The sequence below is a fragment of the Ochotona curzoniae genome, unplaced genomic scaffold (assembly GCF_017591425.1).
Source record: "Ochotona curzoniae isolate NIBS_2020 unplaced genomic scaffold, NIBS_Ocur_1.0 contig_1014, whole genome shotgun sequence".
Classification (NCBI taxonomy): Eukaryota; Metazoa; Chordata; class Mammalia; order Lagomorpha; family Ochotonidae; genus Ochotona; species Ochotona curzoniae.
In genome coordinates, this window is record NW_024464920.1 from 23,698,953 (window position 1) to 23,713,936 (window position 14,984).

At 36.9% G+C, this 14,984-nt stretch overlaps 2 protein-coding genes across 6 annotated transcripts in view; both read left to right on the top strand.

The window, feature by feature from the left end:
* The window catches only part of OSBPL8 (oxysterol binding protein like 8), a 150,175-nt gene extending 140,376 nt beyond the window's left edge, over window positions 1-9,799 (top strand). For all 5 annotated transcript variants that reach the window (XM_040981311.1, XM_040981329.1, XM_040981347.1 and 2 more), the window contains 3 exons: window positions 1,232-1,337; window positions 3,194-3,296; window positions 5,670-9,799. In XM_040981311.1, coding sequence (XP_040837245.1) covers window positions 1,232-1,337; window positions 3,194-3,296; window positions 5,670-5,802 — 342 coding nt within the window. In that variant the 3' untranslated portion in view covers window positions 5,803-9,799. The remainder of the gene's footprint in view (window positions 1-1,231; window positions 1,338-3,193; window positions 3,297-5,669) is intronic.
* Window positions 9,800-11,577: 1,778 nt separating this feature from the next.
* BBS10 (Bardet-Biedl syndrome 10) lies at window positions 11,578-14,728 on the top strand. Its single transcript, XM_040981361.1, has 2 exons — window positions 11,578-11,780; window positions 12,117-14,728. The coding sequence occupies exons 1-2, from the start codon at window positions 11,596-11,598 to the stop codon at window positions 14,077-14,079; spliced, it is 2,148 nt and encodes a 715-aa protein (XP_040837295.1). The 5' UTR covers window positions 11,578-11,595; the 3' UTR covers window positions 14,080-14,728.
* Window positions 14,729-14,984: the final 256 nt, after the last annotated feature.

Consider the following 14,984-nt stretch of genomic DNA (forward strand, 5'->3'; position numbering starts at 1 on the left):
TCTAGAACCTGCCCCAATTTTGTCTTATACGAATGTTAACTACCTGAGTAGATTTTACAAAATTACTTCAAGAAACAAATAATTGGGGTAATCTGTATTAGAACTGTCATCAGATAAGAACAGAATGCAAATTTTATGACTACTGGTTCCCATTTCCTAAGTATGTGGGTTATCTTGCCTTTCTTGTTCTAGTTCACACTCTTGCATTTTAGCTTTTCAGATTTAGTACTGATGGACAGTATTGCAAATATTATTTTAAAAAGAGCTTAAAGCTTCTTATTCTAAGCCAAAATTAGTCCTAATTGATGATGTGATATATTTTTAAATCTTGTGCACTCACTGAAATACTTCCAGTAAGTTTAAATGTTTACAAAGTAATGCTGTCATTTATACTTTCTATATTATCCAGATATTATTAAAATAAATAATTCTGTTGCAGCCCAACATTATTCAGTGGGAATATTTTAAACATTGAGAACAAGTTAAGTATGATTTTTTAAAGCACTGTTATTTAGCATTCTCCTAGAGAACCTTCCTAGTGTAATTAAAGAGGTTGAGGAGGGTGGATTATATATTCATATTTGTTCTATGTGTATATAAATGTATCTGGAAGGACATAGTACTAACAGCAGTGTTGCCTATTTAGTGGGAGAAAGATTTAGCAGATAGAGTTCAGGAGAGGGAGCGAAACTCTTCCGTGTGTGTGTGTGTGTGTGTGTGTTTTAAAGATTTAAGTTACTTGAAAATTTTACTAGAGTGCAAAAAGAGGGAGAGACAGAAAGAGATCTTGTGTTCACTGATCCACTCTCCCAATGGCTGCAATGGCTGGAACTGGCTGATCAGAGCTGTGGAAAGGTCTCCCATGTGGGTGCAGAGGGCATGGGGCCATCCTCCACTGCTTTCCCAAGACATTAGTAGGGAGCTGAACTGAAGTGAAGCAACTGGGACTCGAACTGGTGCCCGTGTGGGATGTCAGTACCACAGACTGCTGTGACCTCCATTGTGTATTTTTTGTGTGTCTGTACCCAAATGTTTTGCTAATAAAGTTAAATAAGCTAGTCTGATTATATCAGCACATAATATCTTATTTGTGAACTTTTAGATTGTTTCTTCACTCTTCATCTTTATTTTAGAATATCATGTCCATGAACAATTTCAACATTTATGCAGTCTTTTTCTTTAATTATAACATGCAGTGCATACTCAAAAAACAATGTGATTTATTTCTCAGGTTAGTGTTCCCAAAATGAAGCATAAGCCAACCAGGCAACAGAAGAAAGTGGCAAAAGGCTATTCTTCCCCAGAACCTGATATCCAGGACTCATCTGGGAGTGAAGGTAAAAATATTTATTGCAGGTTCTTCATTCTAACACCCTGACTTTAAAAATATATATATTATTAACTGTGATTTATGAAAATATTTTTTCCTATTAACACTAGAAGATATGCAAATATTGATAGGACAGGGATGGGGTGCAAAAGCTCTTTTAGAGTATATGTGAATTGCAAGACCAGGTCACAAAATAAAGACTTGTAAAATGAAAAAGAGGAGAGACAAGTAAATATGAATCCCACTGTAATGGGACCTTTTATGCCCGTTAACCTCTAAGAAATTATTTTTGGTTTCCTACATTGAATTTAGGAAACATTGTTTTGAGCTTTGAGCTCATTTTCATGGGTCAACAAAGTGTTCAATCTCAGAATAAGTTATTGTCATATTTACAAGTCATAGACAAATAAAAACTGTAAAATTTCATGACTAGTAGATTAAATAATTGCTTTTTAGTTGATGTGTTGTCTTGAAGTAAATTGAGGTATGATTAAAAATTTTCCCATATCTTAAGCCATAATCTGTACTAGATTTACCCTAAACTGGGGAGAAAATTTTTACCAGAGAGAACACTAAAAGTAAATGAATTATGTAAATACCAGGAAATTAGTAGGAAATAAAGGAATTTAAACGAGAGGGATTTCAGCTCAGTTTAAGGGAAAGGAAGATTTAGATGAATTATTAGGATTTTTAGTGGGGTATAGCAGTGTTGGTATATGGTATAGAGTGCTAGGAAACATACAGCAGTAGAAGAAAAAAGTGAGTAAAAATTGAAAAACAGGATTCACATCATACCAATGTACTAGGAGGGAATGTCGGTTACAATGTTGTTATTTCCATTTTATAAGATAGGAAACTGAGATACTAGTTGACCTGCCTAAGGTCACATATCCCCTAAGGAACTGTGTATCAATATTATATTCATATACGCATATATTTTGGCTAATTCACCCTCTTATCCACTGTGTTATCTATTGTGTACCAACTGGCATTTATTAATTGACATGTGCTAAGACTGTATTTTTAAGTAACCTTAAAACAACCATATAAAGTCAAGGTAGCATTATTATTTGTATTTTAAAAATGAGATAGCTAATCTTTGGAGAGAGTTGAGAAAGATCTGAACAAAAATGGAAAGGAAGAAATGAAGAGAAGGGACATGAAACAGAACCTTTACAGCCGAATATTATCAATAAAAATATGCAAGAGATAGTAAGTGAAGGGCTTTAAAGTTCAGCTAACTAGCGGAAGAAAGTAAGATTAATTGTAAGAAATCAGAAAGGAACTAAAAGTGCCAACTTCTTCAGGTGTAAGCACATGAGCAAGGAATAGAAAAGAGTAATACCTTTCCCAAATTAAAAAAATTTTAGTTTTGAACTGTTACGTTTGAAACTTCAAAGCACAAAGTAGTCACCCTCTGCTAATCTCTAAGACACAAAAAGTAATGCCTAGGAAGATTTTTTTTTAAGATTTATTTATTGCAAAGTCAGATATACAGAGAGGAGGAGAGACAGAGAGGAACATCTTCTGTCCAATGATTCACTCCCCAAGTGAGCACAATGGCCGATGCTATGCCGATCCGAAGCCAGGATCCAGGAACTTCTTCCAGGTCTTCCACACGGGTGCAGGGTCCCAAGGCTTTGTGCCGTCCTCGACTGCTTTCCCAGGCCACAAGCAGGGAGCTGGATGGGAAGTGGAGCTGCCGGGATTAGAACCGGCGCCCATATGGGATCCCGGTGCGTTCAAGGCGAGGACTTTAGCTGCTAGGCCACGTTGCTGATCCCTAGGAAGATTTTTATTACACAGGAATCATTACATTGAACTGAAGTTAGAATTGAAAATTCATTTTATTTGTCTTTTTAGCTCAATCAGTGAAACCAAATACCAGAAGGAAGAAAGGTATAGAACTGGGAGACATTCAGAGTTCCATCGAATCTATAAAACAAACCCAAGAAGAGATTAAAAGGTAAAGTATGATGGTAATGACTGTTCTTTCAGTCCAGAGCAGTAGTTAATCCTGTTGTGAGGAGTCTAAGTATCTTAATTTTTATTCCAAGTGCTTTTCACAGATAAGAATTTCAAACAGTGGCATAAATCTAGTATCAGGTGACAGCAAGATTTCTGGTAAAAGAGAGTGAATGTACATTCAGGCACAACTGTGGACAACCCCACACAGACACCCATCATGAGTGGGCCAAATAGTTGTCCATAAGGATAGTCAGAAGAGGCCAGAAAAAGACCCATAAGCAAAGTGCAGGAGCCAGAAACCAAAAGGCTGCCAAGTGGAGCCGTCTCTTGTGAGATAGCGGGTGGCACTCTAATTTAATACACAAGTAGGTGGAGTTGAGTATGGGATAGAGGTATAATGCAGTGCTACACAGAAATTACAAGAAAGTATTCTGTCAGTTTCATTTATTCTTAATCTTCCTGCCTAGTCCTCCCTCTCCCCCCATGTTACTGTTGCCTAGGACATCACACTTTTATTACACTGCAAAACTATGATCCTTTGCATCTCTTCCTGATGTCTGAAACAGGAAGCTCTTCAAGCACTAAAATACTGGGAGAAAGGTACACTGACTTTTTTTTCTCTGTGACAGAACAAATGAAATACTTTTCTCCTGATGCTGTAGCATACTACAGCAATTGGGTTGGATGCGGAGGTGGAGCTCTTTCTGAGAAAGTTAACAAAGGTTTCTGTAGTCACCTTTGTGCATGGCTAATTATTTGAAATTCACCAGTGGTTGGAATATTGAAATATTTTCTTAACATTTGGTAAAAAGCCACTGCTCCTCTTACAGTTCAAGATCCCTCTCCCTACACAGGACACCTTGATTTAGCCCTGAAGGTTCCTTATGGGCAAGGGTATTGCACAAGAGATGTTTAGATTGGTTGCTTCCCATGCTTTATGAGTTGTTGATGTTTAAGATTAGTCACCCTGCTTTTGTGCATTTAGTGCTAGATGATACTGACATCTAGGAAAAGAAACTGTCCATTTTGGGGGGCCTAGTGATTTGCCTATACCTGCTTTGTAGTTCTTGTGTCCTGCCATTTCCCTGCGTCTCTCCCCCACACTCTAGTTCTGTAAGGCACATCACATCTTTGAAAATATTTTGTGCTCTTTATAATCTTTTCATCTTTGCCCATACTGAATCCCCCTTTTAAACTACATGTCTTCCTGGTTTGCCCATCAAAAAAATCTGCTTATCTTTCAGAATTAGACTCAGATACTAACTTTTCAGTCACTTGCCCTGCTCCTTAGAGTTATTTCATCCCTCAGCTTAGCTTGTATGACTCTTTAAACATACTTGTGTACACTTGGTAGATTAGGGAGTTGTTACTGTGCATGTCTGTCCATCTGACTGGCCTATGAGCTCCTTTGTAGCAAGGAACATATCTTGCATATGCTGTTATCACCAGCCCTTATATAAGGTATTCAGGATTCCATATGTAATTATATGTATATGATTATCTATATTGGTGATGCATGCTAATAGTAGAAATTATAAAAAAGAAATGGTACTTTACAACCCTTCTATTTTTAAGCCCATAGCACTTTGAATAGCATAGGATAGAGTAAGCTCATTTTGTGGACAAATTCACATTTTATTTTTGTTAGCCTGTGGAATGTCAAAACAGAACATACATTAATTGGGAATGTCATGAAATCTGTTGTTAATTTTCCACCCAGGGGAATTTTGGATTTTCTTTGATTCTCATTCTTATTTGCCAGAAGCAAAAGTAATCTTTTTTGAGCCAACTAGGAATCAAAGTTTTGTGGGCTTTTTTTTGTTTAAGGATTTACTTAATTGAAAGAATTACACAGAGAGAGGGAGAGACAGAGATCTTCCATCTGCTAGTTCCTTTTACATATGGCTGTGTCAGGTCAAAATCAGGAGCCTCTTCCAGGTCTCACACACGGATGACAGGGGCCCAGACACTTGAGCGCTCTTTCACTAACTTCCCAGGCCATTCGCAGAAAGCTAGATTGGAAGTGGATACTGGGGCATGAAGGAGCACCCATACAAGATACTGGCACTGCAGGTGGCAACTTTAGCTACTATGCCACAACAGCTCCCAAAGTATGTTTCAGAATCACTGTTGTCACTGAGAAGGTGATATGTTTCCACATTATCACTTGTTTTGATGCATATTATTAAGGTATTTGTTAAAGTATGGAATTTAGACCAAGACAAAAACTAATTAAAATACATGGTGAAATACACTTCCTGTTCAGGTAATAGTAATTGAATTTGTTATTTAAAATATGATTACATACTCTGTAACCATGTAATGTCAAATAGTTCTGTGATGACATTATATAATTTTTTGTTCTTTGTAGAAATATTCTGGCTCTTCGGAATCATTTTGTCTCCAGCACACCTGCCACGGATTATTTTCTGCAACAAAAAGACTACTTCATCATTTTCCTCCTGATTTTGTTTCAAGTCATAATAAACTTCATGTTTAAGTAGAAGTTCTCGACAGTGGAATCAGTGAACTAGAACATTGGATTTGGCCTGGGACCAGTGTTGAAGTCGGCTTGGTCTTTATTAAAACATCGCAATATTTTGGAAAAAGAAAACCTAGAGGACAAATGTAGAGGTGTTGACCTTTCAGATGTTTTATCCTGAACCTGAAATAAGAGCTATCCTGTTATTAAACTGATCTCTGTGTTAAGTGCCAGGACATTTCTAGCTTTTGTGAGAATGTGTCAACATGTGAGTATAATACATCCACATGTACACACAGTTGTCTCTTACATACTCTTACCTAAGATAGTCTTGTGTTCTGTAGTATGTTCTAAGATATAATGTTAACATTGTTCGTAACATAAATGCTATCGATCTTATAAATATAGGGGTAGTAATATTTTTCTTCACAAAACTTTAATCAGTAAGGATTAAGGGCTGAGGAATGATGGAATAATAGACATAATTCAGGATATTGTATGGTGATATCATTGCTGAAGCACCCAACTCAATTGTCTTCAGAGAAACAGCAAGAAAAAAGTATTGAATGGTCAAAATTATATATTGAAAAAGATTGCAAATTGCTTTTCAAAAAGTTTACACAAGATTTTTTAACCCCTTAGAATTTAATTTAATATTTATACAGGTATATGTATATATACGTATGTGTATTTCAGTCTTAAAAAAATGGTGTGCAGCTGCTTGGATTTGTTGATTATAATACCACGTAAAGTACCTGCTGAAAAAAGTATGGTAAAAATTGATTGCTGTCCTTTTTTTCCCTTTTACTTTTGTTAGTTCAATTGGTCCATAACATAGGCCAAAACTTAGAGAAATTCATAGAGCGTATGAAATGCTGACAATTGTGTTTTCATTATGATAAACTCACTATAGCTTTCATTTACACCCTCGTGTGTTCAGTGAATAAGTAGAGTGAAAAAGTGATAACCAATATTTTACTTCAAAAGCCAAAAAGAGAAAAGCAATAAGAAAAGACATTCTGTGGTGGCCTTTATGTCTACAACAAAATTGGTTTCTCTACAATGTGCAATACATTGAGCATCTAACAAGAGTACCAAGTACTGACCTTTTTATACATCCCACTCTGTTCCTAGTAACTTAAAATCTGTAACAAAAATCACACATCTCTAAAATTTTTGTGCAGCCTTGGGCATACTTTCTAAAGTTTTGTTTCTTCAGTTTTTGTATTAACACAGTCCTGAAAAGAAACTTATACAAAGATAGTTATATCTAGGAACATACTGCCCTAAAATACATAGTAGAATTCTGAAAGTACAGGATTATTAATGTCAGTGAAGATCAGAGAGTGTAATTACTCTGGCTGCATTTCCTTTGAAAAGAAACATGAGCCACTGGTTAAATTACAATCAAATGCTAATGCCATGATAAATATGGCATTGAGAGATGTTTGCTAAATTGTAAAAATGGAAAATGAGAAAATCTGCCTTTTGCCCCTAACCCTTAGGTTTCTATAAAAAGCCACTTCTTTTGTAGTGTCAGTGCCGTATTCCATACATACATGTGAATTTTTTTAACTGGTAAAAGCATAAATAAGATGTACCTTTGCCTGGTGTTTTCACGACTACAATAGAAAATGGTTGGGTGATTTTGGTTCTGTATTTTGTCACTATAATTTTTGTATTCACATTATGTTACCTATGTTATGCTCAAATGCCTACACTTTGAAGTATAATATTTTGTAAATATTGTACAATTTGATATTTTTTATGGTTTAAATTATATTATACATAAGTTGATTGGCTTATTACAAAAATTGCTTCCTTTTTAACCCTGAAAATTTAGAAAGTTTCTGTTGGTGACCTGCCTTAGGATTTTGGTCTTAACCTACTTACATGTTACATTTAATTCAGCGTAAATAGTGTTTTGTTTGTATAGATATAAGACTGGAGAGGTTGTTATTTTCTTTTTTTAAAATTGCTTTACTCAGTTATTATGGGTTCTTATCCAAGGAGTCAAGAACTATTTGATATGAAAGAGCAGGGTTATTCATGACTGTTGGTGTACACTAAAAGCATACACTAACCTAATAGTCCTCTTATGCTTTTAGTTGTGTAAGTTCCTTTCTACAAGCTGAACACAAAACTCAGGAATTGGTGGCTTAATTTTAGATCAGTGCTAACTTACATTAGGCTTAGTATGTCAATCCTTTGAGACACAAAATCAATGTTGTATTTAGCCATAATAGGTGAGTGACATTGTTCCTTTCCCAAGATCAATCTTTATTCACAAATGGATTCTTAATGTGACTTACAGCTTCCAATTGTCTGAGAGCCTCATGATGGTTTCTAAGACTTAAGACCTTATGACCATTTTTTTTTCATTTATCAAAAATTTATTTTCTCATGAAAATTTAGATATCACTGATATGTGCATTTCTGTTTTAGCTGTTAAATGTACTGTGCTTCAGTTATTCAACATTTATTGAGATGTTACCAGCCCAGGAAAAGACAAGAAACAGGGCATTGTGGAATGTTAAATTTCAGCAATATAGTTAACTCATATTTCATGTAATTACTTTTTTGCTATCACTTATAAAGGTACAGTTTATAATCTTTGTTACAGCTCTGTTGGCAACTGCATTCCATTGAAAAGTTGGCCTTGTGTCAAATACCACCATCATTTTGATATTTATGCTTTTGTGCCTTTAAGAGAATATTTTTTTGTCATTTTTGTGTTACAGAACTATAATTTGATTCAAAGTGTTTATAGGCTTAACTGTCATAAAAAGGTCATTTCTCTATGTCACTTTATTTCCTTTTCTATAGCTATACTATATTTAAACAGTAATGCTGTACTTTTATAAGGGTTGTCTATTTATCTATTTCAAATATATTCTTACTCTCAGACATCATTGAAGTAGATTTGTCAGATTATTCTGAGTATTGTAAACAGTGCCTTTTCGATGGAATTTACACTGTTTTGGATGTCAACTTGTGCCATATACACACAATTTTGTGGAAGGCAGTTTTAGCTTTTTGAAAAACAGCTTAGTCAAAATTTAACAAAACATATATGTAAAATTCCATCTTTCAAAAGTCTGGCATTTCTAGTAAGTGATGAATAGTTTTTTGTTTGCTTAATATACAGTGATGATGGCATTATTGATGGCCATAAATGACTGCTTATTATTCTGAATCATGTTAAATGTATAGAAACAAAATATTAGCATTTATGCAAATTTTCCAATTTGAGCCAATAGAGGAAATCCCAAAATATCATTAAGTTTACATTTCGACTTTTATTGACTTAAGTATAAAATAAAACTCTTTAAAATGTATAACCTGCCACTATTATGTAATTTGTTTTTTGTTCTAACTATGAATTTTGTGTATTTAATTTACTTTTTGTTTCATTTAACTACTGTCTGGCTTTGTTAGTTTTAAATTGAAGGTAGACTGTTAAATTCTATAGGACCAGTATCTTCTTCATACGATTAACATACTTAGAAGAGTCGCAAGAAACCCATGACAAAATGAATGTGAATACACTTTCTGGAATACTTAGAAATTTTTATCTTTATGCACTTATCATGTGAAAATTGTTTTACATTATGTTAAAATTTTTTTTGAAAGAAAATTGCCATGAAACAAACTGATGAGCCACAAAATTTCAGTTATGTTTTTCTTCTTTTAGCATGATAAAGATGCATCTAAGTTAAATTTTGTTTAATGGCCATTTAGAAATTCAAGCACTACCACTGGTCAGTTTTGTATGATAGAATTACAGTACGTTACCTACAGTGTAAGTACAGCACACTGTCAAATTCTTTTTCCTTAAGGTGCATAGTAAATGTACAGATAGTCCTAGGCAACTGTTTTGTAATGTATTATGTTTCTTATCTATTATTCCTAACCTGTTAAAAAATGTTTGCAGCAAGGAAAAAAACTGAACTTTTTCTAATGATCTGTCAAATTATGCTAACTTCTAGTAGACATTCTAAATAAAATTTTTAAAAAGAGCCAACTGTGACCAAATGACTTGTTAATGACATGAAATGACTAAATTACTTAGTGCTAATTTTTTTTCATTTTCTCCCTTTTTCTGTGTGTGAGTATGTGTGTATATGTGTGTGTGTGAGTGTAGAGTTTGTTTCAAAAGAAGGGGAAAGGCTTGTCATTGAAAAGGGATTTGACACACTGTCTATACTCTGTACTTACCTAATACTTTTCTTTCTTTTTTGAATCCTTGTACATAAAGAATGTGAGGCTTTGAGAAGCTGAGACTCCAAAAACTACACAGTAACAATTCAGTATTAGTACAAGAGTATTAAGTTAGAATCCATGTCTCTACGGTATACTTAAATAGAACTCTGATCATGCCACTTTACTAGCTAAATGTTTGGACTAACCCACTGATTGAATCTATAATTTAATCTCATGATAGCAGAACTAGGAAAAATCATTCTTACCACTAAAGATGTATATTAAACTCACCTGGAAAACAATTTTCCCTCTCAAACTACTTGTTAGTTCCTAAGGAGTCAAATGAAATAAGAAGCCACTGTTCCAGAGTATTCGTCCACCATCCTCTTGTTACTCTTCTTCAGGGTCCACTTGCTACTACCTGTTGTGGGCTTATCTTAAATGAGAAGAAGAAAAAGAAAGGCCTTTATGTTTTTCTTATCCTGTGAAAAAGAGTAAGGATAACCCTTCCATGTTCAACCTCTATGAAACACTGGCCAGATCATTTTCTTCTTTATATTTGGAGTCTAGTAGCTGTTACGGGCTGTGTTGTTACACAAAATGAATCTTTGGCATCTTAGAAAATATCCCTTTCTTGAAAGGATGTGCCAGGAGAGTGGTCTGCTGCAGTAATGCAGGGTAGTATGGTATACTGTGCTCCAGTATTGTGGAAACCTCTTCAAAACCTTATGAGAGTTTTTACATGTCATTCCGTTACAAAAAAAAAAGCAAAAAGGCCCAAAGATGCCTGCTGACTGTCACAGCTGGCAGAAAAAACCCAGTTTTGAATCCAAGGCCTATGCTCCTAAGTGCAGGTGCTAGTAGTACTTTTACTTTTTATCCTTGGGCTGTATCCAGAAATCATAGGCAGGGGTATTTTTTAAAGCATTCTATTGAACCACCCCTGTGGTTTGCTAATGGATTTCTGGTTTTCACTTCAGAAAACCCTGCTAAAGGAAAAGTACTTCTGTGGTGGTAGCTGAAGTTTCACTATGAATCCAGAAAAATGTAGCCAAGTCCCCCGGCGGAAGACAAGCGTGAGCTCATGGCCGACGCCAGATTCTTCCCAGCAGCCCGATATCCTGAAACTGCTTTCACACTAGGAAGTTGGGGAGTGGGGACTAACGTGCGTGAATCGGGCCAGTCAGCCGGGAAACAAGCAGCTTCCGGTGACCGGTGCCAAGAACTACAAGTTGTTCAGCCCGCGCTGCCATTCCCTCCTGCACAGGCGCCATGCGCGCCCACCTCACGAGAGGAGTTGAGAGCAGGAGAAGCGGCTGAAGAGGAGGGAAACGACTTGGGATTTTGGCTTGGGGACAGTTCCTCTGATGTACTAGCCTCTTGTCTATACACGGGCACAAAGCCTGAGAACACTTAAAAGGGCACTGGGAGCTCTTCCGCTGAACGAGTTGAAGGACAGGCAGCTCGCCCAACCGAGAAGCCGAGCTGCGGCAGCTTCCGCTATTACTTCCGACTTCCGTTTTCTTCCCCGCCTTTTCCGCTTCCTGCAGCGCCCAGTCTTCTTTGGTCCGACCAGCCAGCGGTTTGAGAGGCGATCCGGCCTCCGAGCTCTATGGCCGCCGCGGGGTCTGTGAAGGCTGCGTTGCAGGTGGCCGAGGTGCTGGAAACCATTGTGAGCCGCTGCGTGGGCCCCGAGGGGCGGCAGGTTCTGTGTACGAAGCCCACCGGCGAGGTGCTGCTCAGCCGGGATGGAGGCCGCCTGCTGCTGGCGCTGCACTTAGAGCATCCAGTCGCCAGGTATCCGCGCACGGGCGCTGTGGGCGGGGTCCCCGAGTTTATCCCGTCCAGAAGCAGAGTGCCTGGACCCTAAGTGATGACCAGGGTACTCTCGAGGCTACAGCGCCTCCCGGGGACCTCTAGTCATCGTTCCCAAGGAAATTTCGCTTTCCTGTCCTCACTCTACCCAGTCCTAGAATCTTGGAATAGAACAAAGTGACTTGGAATAAGAAAAACTAAAACGAAGGGTATATATTAAAGGGGCAATATTTTTTTTTGCAGAAAAAAAAAATGTGATTCAGATGCAGGAAGCCAACCTTGTGACAGTCTGAGTTGCTCTATTTCTTTTTTGTGCAGGATGATAGTGGCATGTGTTTCCAGTCATCTCAAAAAAACAGGAGATGGTGCTAAAGCATTTATTGTCTTTCTTTGCCATTTGCTCAGAGGACTTCGTGCCATCACAGCCAAAGAGAAGCATGGCTTGATATCTGAAACTATGCAGACCCTTGGAAGGCACTGGAAAAATTGTTGTCAGTGGAAACTTATTTCCCAATCTCTTTTAACATTTCAGACATGTGTGTTAGACCGTCTTATGGACCAATGCTTGAGAAGACACTTTCTGTCCATCTTTTCTTCGTCCGCTAATGGGAGAACATTGTGTAGGAGTTCCTTAGAGATGCTCTTAACTGCTTACTTTTGTGGAAGGGTGGGAAAAAACCATCACAAGTTTGTTTCTCAGTTGATGTGTAATTACTTTTTCAAGTGTATAACTTGCACGAGTGGAATTGAAGTGTTTGAGTTGATGGATGAGTGTTTTGTAGAGTTGAATGTTGGTGTCACTGGCCTTCCTGTGTCAGAGTCTAAGATCATAGAAGGGCTGTTGCTTCCCAGAGATTTTTCTGTGTACTGCCCAGCAGATGGGGACGTAGCAATAGTCCTAGTAACAGAAACCATTCACTTTCCTCTTGCAAGTAGTGGATCTGAGTTTGTTCTAAATTCAGAAGCACAATTGCAGACTTCTCAATTTTGGATGATGGAAAGAACCAAAGCAATAATGGAACAGCTACGTGTTCAGAATGTAAAATTGCTCCTGTCTAGTGTGAAGCAACCAGAATTAGTTGTGTATTATGCAGCACTAAATGGTATATCTGTGGTAGAGTGTTTATCAGCAGAACAAGTTTCCCTCATCCAGAGGATTACTCACCTTTCTCCATTTGTACCACAGGCCTCCTGTCAGTGTGACATTCCTAACACTGCTTTGGCGACATTTTGTAAGCCACTCATCCTTAGATCCAAAAGGTATGTGCATCTTGGTTTGGTCAGCAGGGGTGCATTTATACCACACTGTATAATTCTTTGTGGACCAGTGCAGGGTCTTATTGAGCAACACGAGCATGCTTTACATGGAGCATGGAAAATGCTTCGGCAGTTATATAAAGAGCATAACCTAAGTTACATTACATGTGCCAGTGGCCAAAACGACCCATCAAGTCCTTCTGTCATTGAAAATAGGAGAGAAAGTCCTGAAAATGAGTCAATACAAAGACCATATCAGGACACGGTTGTGAAGGATAAAGCTGAATTGAAAAACACTCAAACATATTTACAAGTATGTTCAAATTTTACAGTTTCAGATGTAGAATTAGAGACATGTATTCCATGTTCAAAGCCAGAACTGAGAGCAGCAGATACTTTGCGAACATGTGAAACACTGAGACATTTGTCTCCTGGGGAATACAGTGTCACTGAAGACTGTACTCTATTGATGAAGACTAATTCCACTTCTAGTTCAACAACAGAAAACATGAGGACAGAAATAGTTTATGAAAATGTAGAGTTCACAGAAATTACTGGCAACCAGAGCATAATGTCCTTGAGATATAACCCACTTGAAGTGGATACTTGTGGGAGCTTCTGTTGGTCTTCGATACCAGCAGGTTGTGTTCTGCCAGTGGGTGGTAATTTTGAAATCTTGTTGCATTACTATCTAACCAAATATGCCAAAAAATGCCAACCATCAGAAGAAACTGTGGTTAGTATGTTAATAGCTAATGCACTTCTAGGTCTTCCCCAAATCCTTTGTAAGTCCAAGAAAGGAAAGTATAGCTTTCCACAAATGTATCTAAGAACTCTTCATGCACTGGAAACGCATCAACCCTTGGTAGACGATCAGACAGGTTTGGAATCAGTAATAGGTAAATACCAATTACTAACATCAGTTCTCCACTGTCTGACAAAAATATTAACCATTGATTTGATAATCAATATTAAGAGGCAGCCCCAAGAAGTTCATGATCAAGATTCAGAAGATGAGCTATAATAAATTTTACTTTTTAAACCATGAAGTAAAGCAAGTATGTGGCTACCAGGTCTCAGGTCAACCAAGTCTTCTTGGGAAAACCTCATAACTATAAATGAATTCAAAAGAAGTACACTAGGCCCCCAGAGCATTCAGACAAAAAATATTAGGTGCTTTCCGAAAGTATGCTGAGCTGGGAGAGCAACTAGGGGTAGGGAGGCCAAGATCTGCCCAGAGCTGTCAAATCCCCCTTTATATCTGTCTTAACTCTGTATCAATCTGTATGTCTAGGGAAAATAATTCCTTTATATTTTTTTTCTGCATTGTTGTAATTTTTTCCTTCTCATTCCTCTTTTTTCTGAACTTGGTGCATAGGATCATTTACCTCAGATTTGAGTGGGTTCTTCAAATGTCATGGTTTATAATATAAATATATTATTTGCTTCATTTATAACAACTTTTCCCTGTTGTGGTATGTAAAGTGAATAAAAGTCTTTTTTTCTAAAAAAGCATTCAGACCCATTTTTACTTTTATGTAGCTCTTAATTTATTTCCATTTTATTTGGAACAACTTGGGTAGAGTTTTACTATCCATATATCATTGAATACGTGTTACCAGAAGTAAGACTACAGTGAATTAATTTTTGTGGCTAAAAGTTAATATCAGAAAGAACATGAAATTCATACTTGGTTTTTTCCTGGCTCCTAAAAACTTGCAAAGATATTTTATGTACTTACTGATTTTGACTATATTTGTTACCTAGACTGCAGTAATGGTTTCTAATGTAAATACAAATGTTTGCTTTATTTAAAAGCTTGTAAATGCGAGTAATAACTGCATCCACCAGTGGATATGGACAGTTTCATCAACCCTTAGGAATTTACTGTAACATTCAGCACAGTTCTACATTTATAACCAGTATTGA